Genomic DNA, 15,992 nt, shown 5'->3' with positions numbered 1-15,992 from the left:
GTGGGCTTCATGACTATTTTTCACTTTGGATTGATGAGATGCAGGCTACTCTGCAGGGGGAGCAGTTTAGATGTGTTTGCAGACATGTTGAAGACAACAACTGCAGTAGACTTGATGATTTGTGATGCTTATGCACCTTTGACAGAGTTTATCGGCAAGACTGTGAATTAGGACCTTAACCGATAAAGTAGATAAGTTTTGATAGAATCGAGTGATTGGAAATGTTTGGTGACTTGTGGTTTGAAACATAAGCTTTTATGATGGATTTGAGTATGTAACCGAAACTGCATCCTATGATGGTTATTGGAAGGCATGTTTTGAATTTCTGATGAAGTTTTGCCAGGGTTTAAGAAGGGTTTAAGGAATAGTAAAGAATTCTCTTAACCGGCAATGATTTTTGGTTTGGTAGTGATCTACATCAAGTTCACGTGTTGATGATAATGCAACATAAACTGCGTGATGAGTTTGAAAGATGTTTTGGCGCATTTGGAAAACGAATTTCTTGGGAATGTGCAAAGTGCTTAGCGAAATGTGCTAAGGGTTTGACTTTGTACCAGATCGACTTGTTGTGACGATTTATGATCATTCAATGGTCGATATTGATTTGTAATTGATTGTAATGATCCCCATGATGACTTGTAATGAGTTGTAAAGATCTGTGATGATCTATGTAGTAAGTCTTAGGGCTTTGATGCCAACCTAGTTGTAAAAGTTATTTATGTTAGCAAGGTTGATGTTTTGATGTGTCAATGATTTTAAGAAGTGTGAGAAGACAAACTAGTGTGTGTGAGAAGATCTACCAGAGAGATGCAGACTTAGAACTTAATTGGATTTGATCAAGCAAGTAGTAGAGTGCTATACACAGACCATTCACTGTTGTTCTCTAACAATTACAACAGCTAAAATCCCTTAATCGGGTAGGTCCTAACAGGCCTCAGATTGTAAAATCCCCTAATAGGATGACTCAATATCTGAGTTCCAAATCCACTTGCGAGGTTGATCCTAATAGATCAAAGCTTCTAACAGGGCTAAGGTAAATCCCTTAACCGGGTGACTCCTAACAGGGTCTTCTCCTAACAGGGCATCATTGTAAGCTTCTTATCGGGCTTGGCTCCTAACAGGGCGCATTCCGAAAGAGTGCAAAATATGTGTGGGTGCCAATTCCCACCGTGGTTTTTCCCTATTTGGGTTCCACGTGAAAAACATGGTGTTCATGTGTGGTATGCTTTTCTTGTGATGTTCATGTTTTATTTCTGATAACCGATAAAGATAGTTTATGTTTGTTTATCGGAGATCGTAAATTGGTTACCGGTATTGATGATTTTATGATTGATGAAGCATTCTGATCAGTTAATAAGTTGGTAACTGTGTTTGTTGATCTGATATTGAATTGATGGTTGATCTGATTAATAAATTTGCATAAGAGGAATTGATTATCTAGATCTGATAAGGAAATCTGTTATGAAGATTTGGTTAAAGTGTTGAATGTTTTTAAATCTGAGATAAATATGTTTTGGTGTTGAAAGTTTCAATTTTTGTTAATAATGATTCACCCCCTCTCAATACCTCTAGTTTTATCAAAACTTGCATTTTTCACCATTTATTAATCTCCTATTTAGTGGTGCCTCAACTTTTGTTGTATTGAGCGGGGACTATGTAAAGAAAAAGGAAATAAAAAGCTTTTTATTAAAGTAACTGATGCCTCCACAAATGCAGCGGAATTGGAATGTGAGCCACAGTACGGTGAGAATATTAAACTTTTTACTTTGCTTTTATGGTACTAGGCCTACACGTCAGACTCCATTTTCACCAAGATTAATTACTTCCACAGGGCGGAAAACAGTGTATTTGCCCGTGCAGTCAACGAAATTCGTCGGAAAACAATGTATTTAGTACCCGTACAGTGAAAAAACGTTTTTTTTAAAAATTTGCACCGGTAAATGTGGGGACAACGCAGAGTAGAGATAAAACGGATGGAGAAGAGAAAATATTATCTCTCACGCATCGAGAAATGAAAAGGTAAAAACAATGACAGTGAAAGAGGCGGGAAGAGTTCTTAATTTAAGATTAACTAATTAACTGTAGATGATTAAAAAACCACCCCTATAAAATCTAAAATATATGAACCCTATAACATAATTTACATAATTTTCTTTGTCTTAAACCATGAAAATCCCGAAAAATAATTCGTTCTTCTTTCACCGATATTGAAAAATCATTCAACGGTCGTCAGTTTACTCCATAGTTTACAGTAAGTTGTATTTGATATCAATTGATGGCTTTCCATAATTCTAAGCGATACATAAGTACTATCGAGAGACACAACAAATATTTTATTTTGGCAGAATATGTACATATGTATCACTTCACTTCTCCGTGTTTACGTCTTGTCTAATAGTAAGTCTTCAAGCCTGGGATCATCCGCAATAGTTGGTGGCTTCTGATCATACCAAAGATCTAAGATTTCCATACAATTCTTAATAATACGGACTATCTGATCATACCGATTATCTGCCATAGCCGCTGGGTTCTGATCGTACCATTAAAGGATAGCAAAACATATTCCGACTTCTGATGGGATCGTAGAGCTTTCCAGCTTGGTTACCAGGCTATATGTAAGAAGCCCATCCCGTCGCCATTGAGGCTGATTTATGACAGTTATTTTGTAATGTATTAAATAATGAAGCATTATTACAGTTTATAAAAATCACTGTGTTGCTTATAATAGCTATTACAACTTTGAGGAAGCATTATTAGGTTTTAAAAAATTCCTCTTTGACAGATTGGACAAATTCATGTCGGACGATTTCTTTCTTTGTCAGATTCGACAGATTCATTCCGGACGATTGGAAAGGAGTATCCATCGTCCAAATATCCAAATCGGAGTCATTTCTCAGTTAGTTCTTCCAACTTGCGAAGTCATTTCTGTACCGCCCACCACTAGTGAGGCATTTTCTTATGTGTATTACGAAGACGAAGAAAAACCCTAAAACCACTAGTTATGCCGAAGGCGTCTCCTCCAATGGAATGTATAGAGCTTCAAATGTCTATCAACGGTCAAGATTGTCATTTCAGACATGCAAGACCATCTAGAGGATCGTCACCGTTCCTCACTCCCGTAGTCTTTGATGGGACAGATGAAACCAAGAAAATCAACGAAGCCTGCAAAATTAATGCTTTGTCCAGCGAGGATGATACGTACCATGTACAAACTACGTACTCACAGCCACCTGTGTACGTATTGCTCCAATTAAATTAACCCTCATCAGTGAGAGTACAATGACTGTGACAATTCACCTCTCTCCGAATGTCTCTATAAGTTTGATCGAAAACCTTCATCATCTTGCCCTCACCAATTCAGATCTCTCAGGTAAACCCTGTTTCTCCTGCTCTGCGCTATCACGATGCCCTTACTCCACCCGATCCGCCACAAGTTCGTCTTAGAACCCTCTGAAACTGTAAGGAATTGAATTCGGCAAGAAAATCTCCAGAAAACGTAACAATATCTAACTCGATATCTGACGAAACTTTTCTATTCTCACAATATGATAAATTGCTATGTGATATGAAATTGTCGTACTATATCATCTGTCACTGTCGTGCAATAAAAATGAGGCAGTGAGAGGATGAGGGTAAAATAAGGCGAAGGCTCAAACCCCAAATGATGAGAGGATGATCATAAAATACTGAAGAAGAATTCATTGCTGTGGAACAACCCCTCAATTCATTCAACCCTAATACTATTTTATAGTAACCTTATAAACAACCAATTCCACGCCAAATACAATTTTAAAAAGCCACCAAATTCAACGCAGATATAGCTAAAATGACCCAAGTTTAGCACAAACACTGATAATGTTAAAAGCAGATGTATATAATGTGAAAACCTTCAAATTTGACCCAAATAGTGCGAAGTGCCTCAAAACTGATCCCAGGTGCGGCAAAACAACACTAAATTTAACTCAAAGACCGTGAGAAATTTCTAAATTGATGAAAATACCATGAAAAACCTTCATATTAATTCAGTCAGATACCACGAAAATCTTCAAATGTCATACAAATGTTGTGAGTAAACTCTAAAGCCAACACAAATACTGCCAAAAAAAAAAAAAATTAAATTCAAACAAAATATTATGAAAAACTCTTAAATTTTTAACCAAAACACATTGGGAAAAACCTCCATAACCTCTAAATTTAGACCAAATAGTGTGCTAACCCCAAAACTATTAAAAACAAACAAAATATAACACTACGCTGCTAAATCTACTAAATAAGCTTTGGCAATTAATCCTCTCAAATTTGAAGACAAAAGAAAAAACTCCAAACACGCAAAAGTCTGCCTCCAAGTATCCCGAATTGAGAGGAAACTCAAACAAATCTATCTGCCTAAACAAATCTATCTTCCTAAACAAATCTATCTGCCTAGCCTGTACTGTCCCAGGACTGTATCCTCCATCCTGCTTGTGCTTAACTCTGCTACTCCCTCACAAACACACACAAACAGCAAAAGGCAAATGAAAGCTAAAAAATTGCAACGTAATGCACAATAACACATTTTTTTGTATTGAATTATACAGGTATTGGGGACCAAGTGGCCTATCCTGTGTGATGATGAGCCACGTGGAGTTTATTGCATGTCAAAAATCTAGAATGATCCCTTTCTTTTTTGCCTTGGACGTAGCATTTGTTGTATTGAAAAGGAATTATATTTAAGTTCAAAATCACTGAAGATGTTGCATGTCAAAAATCTAGAATGATCCCTTTCTTGTTTTTGCCTCGGACGTAGCATTTGTTGTATTGAAAAAGAATTATATTTAAATTCAAAATCATTGAAAAGCGGACGTGAGAATTTATTTTTCTTGGTTTAGGGATTTTGAAAACAAATTAATCTATTATCGCTTGAGTTGATAAGCAAGTAAAGATTCAACTTAATTTAGGACTAAAATGAAGAATCATTAATCTTAGCAAGGGACCACGTGATTTACCATGCACACCTAATGTAAAGTAAACGGATATGCTAAAATGGAGATGGAAAACTTGAAATGTTTTGTTTAAATAACATGACAAATACTAATTAATATCATGGATATTCAAACAAAGTTCTTGAAACCCAAAAGAAAAATGAATCTTATGAAGGCATTCTCCTTAGGAGCATACAATATACTTTGTTCAAGAAGAGAAATACTAAATTTTTTTTAAGTGCATCCTAGTGCCATGTGTAGATGATTTAAGTGAGGAAATTAAATAAAAAATAAATGAATAAATTAGTTCTAAGGTTTAGAAAGGGCCCCACCCAAATCTCCATAAAATTTAAAGGGGGGGATGTAATTTAATATGAACTTAGCCCTTCTTTCTATAAATATGAGACAATATCATCCCTTCCTCGCAACCCTAATAAACTAAGAAAAAATTAAATAGAAGATTAAACATTAATTTGTTGCATCATAGGCATTTTCAGAATAAAATAAATTAGTTTGTTTAGATATAGTCAATTTAAAATTTAATAGTTTTTTTAAATGTGGTCTTAATTAATGTGTAAAAGTAATTTTAGTTTTAGTTACTAATTCTTATTTTATATGGATTATGATTGAACAAGATTAAATTTGGTCAATGAGAATTTATAAATTAGATAATGGTTTAGGAAGGGGCATATAGTGTGTGTATGTGTATGGTTATACTAATGTAGATGTATATACAGTGGAGGAAACACTATCTTGTTAGAACAGAATCAAATGAACAATCGAGTAAAGGAACCTTGTTGGTCTCCTATTCATTAAAACATTCAGACCTTCAGGGACAATTATGTAAACGTCCTTGGTGATAAAATATCCTCGAAATAATTACCAACCATAGGTTACTATCCACCACTAAGGTGTTTTTGGTAAATTTTTGTAAGAGACAACTTATTGATCCAAATAAGTATGGTTAGTGGGGTTTGACTTGTTATTATTTTAATTTTTGTGATTTCAATAAAAAAATTATAAATTTGAATTTTTTAATCTTATATTATAAAATAAGTCAAGAATTCTAGGATCATTCTATGAATAACACGTTTTCAGTTATAATCTTGATCATCAAATAAATATTCAAATTTGAGTATTCCTCATAAGCATTCCAATACATTGATTATAAATATATCAAAGCTCATCTTTTGAATCATTCCACGTTATTAAAATTACAAAATAAAATGCATGGAAGATTCTATCATATTCAAAACAATGGTTTCTCATATGAATTATGAATTCTAAGATGCAATTTTATAATTTTTCTTTATCAAAATATGTTGATCCAAAATGTACCCTTCAATCCTAGAGGAAAAAAAAAGGTATTACATGTTGATGAAATTTTAAAAGAATGTGAGCTTAGGATGAGATCCTAACCAATATAGTTAGGTAATGTGTTTAGGAATGGCAAGCCATCAAAATGTTGGCCATACACCTCATCAAAATCTAGCTTACTTGTATCTCATAAAAGACACGCCGAGTGATGATACATAATTCCTTACCTATTAGTTTGTATATTTCTCTCCAACTGCCACTATACCATCTTTGTAATATTACTACATAGACTTCAAATCATAGAATTTTTTGATTGAACTAATTTTTTTAAAGGTGAATAAATAAATTAAGGATATATGTATATAATCATATAATTGCAAGATTTCAATGTCATGCCTCTATATCCTTATCACTCCCCTTGTATCTCTCTATCTCTCACCATCTCCCTCCCTATCTCATATCTATCTCACTATCTCTATCTCTATCTCTAACTCTATCATTCTATGTCACAATCTCTCTCTTTCTCTATCTCTTATCTATTTAAATTTATTCACCTCTCTAGCTCTAGCTCTCCATTTTTTTCTTCCATCTTTCCTTCTATATCTATCTCATTATCTATCCATCTCTCTCTCTCTCTCTCTCTCTCTCTCTCTCTCTCTCTCTCTCTCTCTCTCTCTCTCTCTCTCTCTCTCTCTCTCTCTCTCTCTCTCTCTCTCTCTCTTTATCTCTCCATTTCCTTCTCTCCATATCCCTCTCCTTCTCCATATGAATCTCAATCTCCATCTCTATGTTCAAGTCTTTATCTCTTTATCTCATTACCTCTCTCTCTCTCTCTCTCTCTCTCTCTCTCTCTCTCTCTCTCTCTCTCTCTCTCTCTCTCTCTCTCTCTCTCTCTCTCTCTCTCTCTCTCTCTCTCTCTCCTTATTGCAATTATTATATAAGCCTACTAGTAATGGAGCTTATAATGTTCCTAATTCAAAGGTATTATTTCAATCATTTTTGGATCCATGAAAGTGGATGCATAGTTGAGTTGAATCTATCATTTTTCTATTGAGACTTTTGATAAATGGCCTACCAATTTCCCTCATGGATTGTATAAATGTATAAAAATTATAAAGCAATTTTTTTTGAATTGACCTTCCACAACTATTCGGCGTACCCATTGCACACCAAGGTGCAATTGCTAGTTATTACACGCGTGGACAACCGTGGTTGCTAGGTAAAATGGATGCTTATAATCCATTCAATTGTCTTGCAAGGGCTTAATACTGCGAGCAAAAGTACATATGGCTATTAACTAGCAATTGCACCTTGGTGTGCAATGGGTACACCGAAAATAATAGCATTGGACAAAACAATAAAGAGGGGAAATAGAAGAATAGTAGAAAAGTCAATTTGATAAAGTGACATATTATACTTCATTTTTTAAAGAAATTAAACAAGTGTAGTAATTTTTCATATAGAGATAATCCATTTTTTCAGCAAAAGAAGGTGATTCTAATGAAGGGTAGGAAGATTGAAATGTTAGAAAAATGAAACGATGGAAACCAATAGACAAGTGTGATATGTCCAAGGGGTTGAGCTTAACTGGTTAAAACACTGGGTTCTCATTGTGGAGACCCAAGTTCAATTCCCAATAGGGACATCTAAAGTGGAATTCTAAGTTGTGACTCTTGGCCTTCCATATGATGGGGAAGGTCTTGGGGTCAATCTAATCAAACATAATAATAATAATAATAATAATTCAAAGATACGTAATGGGGATGAGAAGGGTGTGGGTGCAAAAATATAATACCTATGTAAATACCTTCCTTCACAATAATGAGCTAGATGCCACTATGACTATGTTAGGTGGAATCATCAAACCCGCAAAAAAGTCAACAATTCCATTGGTGACAATTGTGGATGTTTAAATAATATTCTCTTATTTTTCAACTATATTTGCATGTTGGAGGGATGTAGGTTTAAAAGCGAAGGTTAAGGTGGAGTTTCTTTGAAAGAGAAGAAAATGATGAATTTAGAACCATATTTGATCTCCTTTGTTGAAATAGAAGTAATGACTACCCTTTTGGCTTCATCATTAGAATGGAGGTAATAAGGAATGTACACTTCAACTCTAAGTTCAATTGGAACTACAAGATATCTTAAATCAAGGTAATTTTTAATGCTAATATGAATAATGTAATATTGTACCATATTACTTAAAGGAGTTTGGAGGCATATTGTACCATTTTGAATTTTAAGAAAATTATAATTTTCACATACCACAAAATTGAATTATATCATTTTCAAAGAAAAAAATAACAATGAAAAAAAACAAAAAAACATAAAAATAGACATGTAAGAGATGGTTTGCTAACTACTTGAAGGAGGAAGGTATTGAAGCAGTGATGGATGATGAGGAGATACCTAACACCGTTGCGCTTAGCCTGGGAGAGTCCTCTGTTAAGTCCGGACCTGAGGAAGGCAAGTCTCAGAAAAAGGGGAAGTTCGTTTCCTCTGACTCCTAGGGCTTGAATGCAGTCCCAATTGGCTTGAATCAATAGGTTGTTGCATCTACTATCTTAATTTTGTAATCATTAGACTCAATCCTTTCCTTTTGGCTTAGTTAGGATAATCTCGTTACTAATGGAATTTTAAAGACAGAATTCAGCATATGGCTTATTGTCACATAGTTAAACATGATGTTTCTATTTTGGTTGGATGCATATATCTATTTTAAACTAAGTTGTCCTAGTACTACAGACTTATCAAAAAATGGAAAGAAAAGTTTTGGTAGAATCTCTCTTAGCATATCTGCTCTATCCTCTTGATTTAGTCTTCCTTTTGTGACATCTTGCTACCCACCTATGCTCCCCCACTCAAAAAATGGTTGTGAGCATTCTCAAGTCTGAAACCCTAGTTACTTTCTGTTTCTTTATCAAAGTAATTTATGTCCCAACTCCTTGCATTTGTCCTGTTTCTTTTCAACTTGCACTCCTAGATTTCTATTTGTTATTTTTATTTACATATGTATATATGTATGTGTATATATATATATATATATATATATATATATATATATATATATGCATGCATGTATGTATTTATTTGCATATATACTCTCTCTCTCTCTCTATATATATATATATATATAATCTGTCTGGTTCTTCTTATCAGGCCTTATCGTGTGTGTGTATGTTTAGGTATATTCATTCATATATCTTTCGGCAAATCTTATATTTCATATACAAATATATATAGATTTAGGTTTTCATATATATTCATTTTCGTTCTATGTGATGGTCTTTCTCCGAGGTGTGCTTTGTTATGTCCCTACAAATTATTTTCCTTGATCTTCAGATGTCGTGGCCCTAGATCGGAATTAGCATTATTTAATTAATTTTATGGTAGTTTATTCGATAATCTATGCATAATTGTAAGTCAATTTTTGAGATTAGATTAGATTTACTCTTTCCACTATGTCCATTCTTCTTTGTTTCTCTATTGCTTAGGGACTATTAGGATTGCTTTGTATATGGCTGTAAATTTATTGTGTTTTTTTCAGTAAATTTTAGGAATTACTATTGGCAGATTTTTCATTCATCATCGCTTTGTCTATTAACCTAAATGGTCATGGATAGTGTTAACTTTGCATAGAAATTGTCTTGAAATGTTATTTATGCGGAGATGAATATTTGTGGTAACAAATTCCTTATATTCGCTATTGATGCAAGATTAACAGTTTGCCGGAGAAAGGTTTTGTTATTGTGGTTTTGCAGGGTTATTAAATTCACTATGGACAAAATATAATCTTGATTTACTCAGAGCTCTTTCACTTGTTACTTATGCAAACTTCCTCTCACATCAAGGCAGGAGATTGCAAGCATACTTCAGAACTATATTTTTACTGTGTTTATCACATGGTTTATCCATAATATGGGTGGATCGCTTGTAATATTTAGATGTAATTTCATTCTATAATCAACCATTGGCTGTATTTTCCAGTATAGTATCTTTGGGCAAGATCAGAGGTTTTCTTAGTTTGGTTCTCGTGCCCACACTGAACCGAAACATGTAAAATGTAAACTTTTTATTAAATTAATAAAATATATTATACGATTACAGTCCATTATCTATAAAGAAAAAACATGAAAATAAATAGAAACAAATAAAATTAAATAAAAATTAAGCTATCAAGTAAATGCATATTGAACATAAGTATTTAATTTATGAAGAAGTATCTAAGCTTGTTTCATTATATATTAGAATATATAATAGCATAGTGATTGTAATAAATATAGATATAGTTAAGCTTTCAATTTTTTTCATAATCATAAGATTAATTTTTTTTAACAAAAGTACAACATATAGAACATATTATATCTTTTATATACTTATGAAATACAACACATCCAACTAATCCTCCAAATTGTCTTCCTTATATTAAAATTCTATAATACTAAATTTTCTAAAAAAATTGAAATTTGAAAATCTCTTCATTTCACAAATTGAAAATCTTACCAAATTTTTTTACAATATAAAATTTTTAAATAAAAAATACTTCATTGAACTTAAATATATTTGAATTATGGTTCTAAAAACATTCCTAATTTAAAAAAAATAAAAATTATTCTTATAGTGAATTTATATAAGTATTATTAAATGACTTAAATATACTTAAGTTGTGATCTAAATATAACTCTTTAATTTTCTTGAAGGAGATGAAATAAAATGTTTGGAAGATTATAGCTTCAATATAAATATAAATTCTATTGAAATAATTAAATGAGTAAAATATAAAACTAAAGAAATTTAAACAAGATCTATGTAAATTATGTATTTAATCTTGTAGTATTCATTGATTTTTTTAAATGTTATCTTTTTATTTTTGTAAAGAAAAGTATTTTATGTAACACTAAATGATTAACATAAGAGAGCTTGAGACCTACAAAATCATATGAACCAGTCATGGAACCACAATCAAAAGGAGATAAAAATGAACTTTATATAGGAATTAGTACATGCACAATTGAATAATAGCGTACACATTATGTCTTCCAATAACATGTACAAAGTCTATTTTTTTTTTATAAAAATTACTGTGATAACAAAAATTGTGCCAACGTCATTTGCTACTCACTTGTACTTCTAAAACTTTGGCACTAGAATGTGAGAAAAAATGAAGATAAATATAATCTAGTGAGGTCATTTGGGAATCCTATAATCTAGCTTCATGTAGTTTTATATCAATATTCATACAAATTGGGAAGTTCAAACTAAGCATTGTAGTATTAGAGTAAGATTAGAGAAAGATTGACTCAATAGATTCAATAAACAGATGAAAAAATGAACTACACTCAAATTGTTAAAAAGAGTCCACCAAAAATTTTAATCATTAAGATTACAAAAATGACATCCAAATATACATTTACGAAATCATATATCTTAATCCTAATTAATCTAAGACAAATAATACATAAAAAAATATTAAATGCATTATGGAGTCTATTTATTTTAATCAAATTTTTTTCTTTTTCTATAATGTTTTATTTGATCTTAAAGTAATTATATTGTTATTTGTTAAATGAAGGCACGATTACTAGGCAGATACTCAGAGTGTAGGTGACTCACAATTTGCAAAATGTCAAAGAATCTATAGAATGCCTGATCTATTTCACATATCGCCTCAAAGAAATCTGCTTTCATCGAATGCTCGGAAGACAGGGACCGCGAACTGTTTGATAAAATTCCTCAAAGAAATTTGGTCTTGTGGGAGCATGCAAAAGAAAGAGCACAAATCAGACAACAAATTTATCATACTGAGTCATACCATGCTTCGATTTCGTATTATTTTTCCTGCAAACTCTGCCCATTTTTTCTTGTCGGTATGCTTATAACAGAACACAATATGTGCAGACGCGAGGTAAGTCATTTCCATGGTTTTGGTAGGGTTCCCTGTAAGATAACATAATTGATATATATTCATCAAATAGATACAAATATATCATGTTGCAATGACAAGATTTAGAAAAATTAAATTAATGTTGGCAACATTAAATTATACAGGAAGACTACTGAAGAGTACTGGCCCTTCCACAGTCAAAGGCAATTGGGAGGGCAGATTATAGTCCGAACTGAGGTTTGTGTAGGAGCATGCCCGTTGGTCTGTTGAGCGTTTACAGTCTCCCACTCTCATCGGTGTAGGGGTGATTTGACATGCTTCTTCAGTACTGGAGCATGTCAAATCACTTATAAATGTGAAAAGACAGCTCTGCTTCACTTATAAATGTGAAAAGACAACAGCTCTAGGAATAAAGTGTATCCCACGGAAATTCATTATTCTGCAGTGCGATGATAATGGAGGGCTACGATGACTGCAATCGTCTTGAATTGTCTACCGAATGATATCAGCCGTGGATGGGAAATTTGAGGTTGTCCACTTCAGATAGGAGACGCCTTCGGCGTAATAATAATAGACACAATCTTCTCAAATGCAGTTTTGCCTTGCTCTAGCCTTAGAAGCCAAACCTCCCAGTTTTGCGGTTGATGTAATACCCACGACTTCAATCCGAACGTGATAATAAAAGCACATAATTTTAGCAGGAAAACATAATTTCTTATCGTACCTCCCTACCTACGCTTGCTGCAAAATTAAAATCAGGACTTGACAATTAAAGCGGTTACGACAGGAGTAGATCTCCACCCCCCGACTCTAAAGATTCACTTGTGGCATTCATTCACATTGAATTCGTAACCTAATTGAGACTGATGATGACTGGTGGAAACGATGTCACTGTGCACGCAGTTTTGGTGCCCTTCCCTGCGCAGGGGCACGTCAACCCTTTGATGCATTTCGCCGATCTCTTGGCCGCACGGGATTTTTTCATCACTTTCGTCAACACAGAATGGACTCAGAAACGCATGTTTGGAAGTGCAGAGCACAAGTCGCAACTGCTCCAATCCAGACCCAATTTGCGATTTTTGTCATTCCCGGACGGCTTACCCCCGCAGCACGGCCGCACCTCCCAACTGGGCGAGCTTGTTACAACGCTGGCAAAGCGTGGAGACGCCTTGGAGGCCCTCCTCCGCACTCACACTGGGAATGGCATTCCTCCGGTCACCTGCATCGTGTCAGACTTTTGCATGTCCTGCACCGCATCGGTGGCCGCCAATATGCAAGTGCCAAGAGTCGTCTTCTGGCCTAATTGTGCCTCTGCCTCTATTGCTCAGAAATACGCTAATTCTCTCCTTTCCCAGGGCCACATTCCTATCAAAGGTATTCTTCTACTCTACTTTCTATATTAACTTAAAATTCCTCTTTTACTATAGTTTGAGGATTATCTTGGAGGTGCTGTGGTTTCAGTCAGCAAAGGAAATCGTCCGGAGAAGATGATCACTACTCTGCCCGGGAATATACCAGCTCTATGGCCTAGCGATCTCGTATCGTTTTACCGCGAGCAGTTTATATCGGATCCCATCTACGAAGCGCTACTGCATGAATCACGAATGTGTGACACGGGGGACTATGTCCTTGTCAACACCTTTGAGGAATTGGAAGGAGTAGAGGCGGCGGCGGCGCTTTCTATCAAAGGGTGCCCATCTCTGTCTGTAGGCCCTGTGTTTCTCCCTAACTTTTTAGGAGGGGAGAACTCAACGCTGAGCAACATGTCTATGTGGGAGGAAGACGATAGCTGCTTGCACTGGCTCGACAAACAACGCCCACGCTCTGTGTTGTATGTTTCATTTGGTAGCTTGGCCCTCAAATCGCAAGAGCAGTTGGATGAGCTGGCTCTGGGTCTGGAACAGAGTGGGTATGCATTTCTGTGGGTTCTTCGTTCCGATATTGCTCAGGGGCAGGCTGTTGTTCTGCCCGAGGGTTTGGAAGAGCGAATCAAAGATCGCGCCTTGTTTGTGAAATGGACGCCGCAATTGAAGGTGCTTGCGCATCCTTCGGTGGGAGGATTTCTGACTCACAGCGGGTGGAATTCAACAGTGGAGAGCATAAGCATGGGAGTGCCCATGATTGGCTGGCCTTATTTCGCTGATCAGTTCCTCAACTGCAGGTTTGCTAAAGAAATATGGAAGGTCGGCTTAGACTTTAAGGACGTGGACGTTGACGATGGGAGGTTGGTGAGTAGAGAAGAGATAAAGAGTGCAGTGGTGAGTATGATGGAGAGTGAAGAGTTGCAGAAGAAAGCCGAGGAGCTGAAAGAGGCGGCAAGGAAAGCAGTGGAGGGAGGTTCTTCTTTTAACAACATAAACACCTTCATCCACGATATGCTTAACCAAGCCAAATCACAGTCACAGTCGTCTTTCGCGCACTGCGATAAATGACGCGGAAAAGATGTAAATGTGCACTAGAATTGTTTGTCTGATTCGTTAGTTATGTGGTAGATGAATAATCTTTCTGTTTCCCCGTAAGTTGTTTTCGAACTCAACCCTCGCAAAACAATTTTTATTTATTTACTTTTTTATATGTGGAAGTTTGAAATTAACGAAGATAATTTAAAACTGTTTTGTTTAATATAGTTTTTTGGTTGTTGTTTCTGTATTTGATTGTGTGAGATTTTTGCATCAACATTTTGGATCAGAATGTTAGAGAGTTCAAGGAGTAGAAAATTCGATAGTTGCACGACAGAAAGACTAAAAAAGGTGGAAAAGGGAGAGGAGAGGTGAGAAGCTGTACACATATTGATGTGTTTTACTGAAATTAGGAAAGATTAAATATTGAAAATGCAAGTTATATATATATTTTAAATTGCTTTAATGAATAAATTATTATAATGTTTCTCCTTTCATTATTTAAATGTCCGTTTACTAGAGAAAAAATCATGTGAATAATCAATACTTAATAAGATATATGTTGGGTAATAAATCTCTAGGATGTACTTTCCTAATCGTGTTACTAATATGAATCTTTGTCATCTTGCTTCTCTTTTTTATATTTTTGGTCAAAGATTCCGTAGGAAGCAAGAACAATTAGAGGTTCCAATGGTTCCTAGAACAACTAAAATATTTGACATTTTGTACCTTATCTTTTTTTTCCATCTACCCTTTTAGCCTCCACTTTTATCTTCAATCTGCCTCTGCTACTTTATTCTTCCTCTCTTTTATTATTCTTCTCACTCTCTGATCGTCTCATTTTAACCTTTGTCTCCTCTTGGCCATAAATATTCATTTCGCTAGAGATCCCTAACCTTTATGAAGGGTCAAAGGTTCATTGGAAGCAGGAACCATTAGAGGTTCTTAGGGTTTCGGGAACCTTGAGAATCTCTAATGCCTTATCTTTCTTCTTGTTTTTCTATGTTGTCAAAGGTTGCCTTATCATTCCTCATCTTACAAGGCACATTATAGAAATTTCACATCCATCAAGATGCAAGGTTTTGACATATATGTGGGGGTATATGATATTTTCCTAATGTTTTAGTTGAAAAAGTGAAAATCTGGTCAAGATATGGGTATACCTCAATATCCTAAAACTTTTGTAATATCCACAAACTAGGATAAAACTCCAATAGATGTAGAGGTTCCCATATTCTAATAATCATTAATCATGATAACTATTAACAATGCTCACAAAAATAGCTAAGGCATGAGGGCTTATGGGTCTGAGGAAGAGGAGAAAATAAGAACCAATCAAATGTACTTGTTATTTTTGGAACCCGATATGGGCTCGACAAGATTATAGGAACCTACCAGAGCTCTAACCACCAATAAATCCACCAAAATTGA

The 15,992-nt window shown here is 34.7% G+C and overlaps 1 protein-coding gene across 1 annotated transcript; it reads left to right on the top strand.

The window, feature by feature from the left end:
* The first annotated feature begins 12,791 nt into the window (after nt 1–12,791).
* Nucleotides 12,792–14,784, top strand: LOC131068677 (linamarin synthase 1). The gene is made up of 2 exons (XM_058003917.2): nt 12,792–13,536; nt 13,624–14,784. The coding sequence occupies exons 1-2, from the start codon at nt 13,029–13,031 to the stop codon at nt 14,592–14,594; spliced, it is 1,479 nt and encodes a 492-aa protein (XP_057859900.2). The 5' UTR covers nt 12,792–13,028; the 3' UTR covers nt 14,595–14,784.
* Nucleotides 14,785–15,992: the final 1,208 nt, after the last annotated feature.

Source organism: Cryptomeria japonica, chromosome 6 (genome assembly GCF_030272615.1).
Source record: "Cryptomeria japonica chromosome 6, Sugi_1.0, whole genome shotgun sequence".
In the NCBI taxonomy this organism is placed as follows: Eukaryota; Viridiplantae; Streptophyta; class Pinopsida; order Cupressales; family Cupressaceae; genus Cryptomeria; species Cryptomeria japonica.
Note: the sequence above shows the minus strand (reverse complement) of the source record. Positions and strands in the feature narration are given on the sequence as shown.

Excerpts from the sequence above, each read along its gene's own strand:
- LOC131068677 (XM_058003917.2), top strand. The coding sequence starts at position 13,029 with ATGATGACTGGTGGAAACGATGTCACTGTGCACGCAGTTTTGGTGCCC. Across the intron at positions 13,537-13,623 it reads GGGCCACATTCCTATCAAAG|TCAGCAAAGGAAATCGTCCG; the intron begins GTATTCTTCTAC and ends CTGTGGTTTCAG.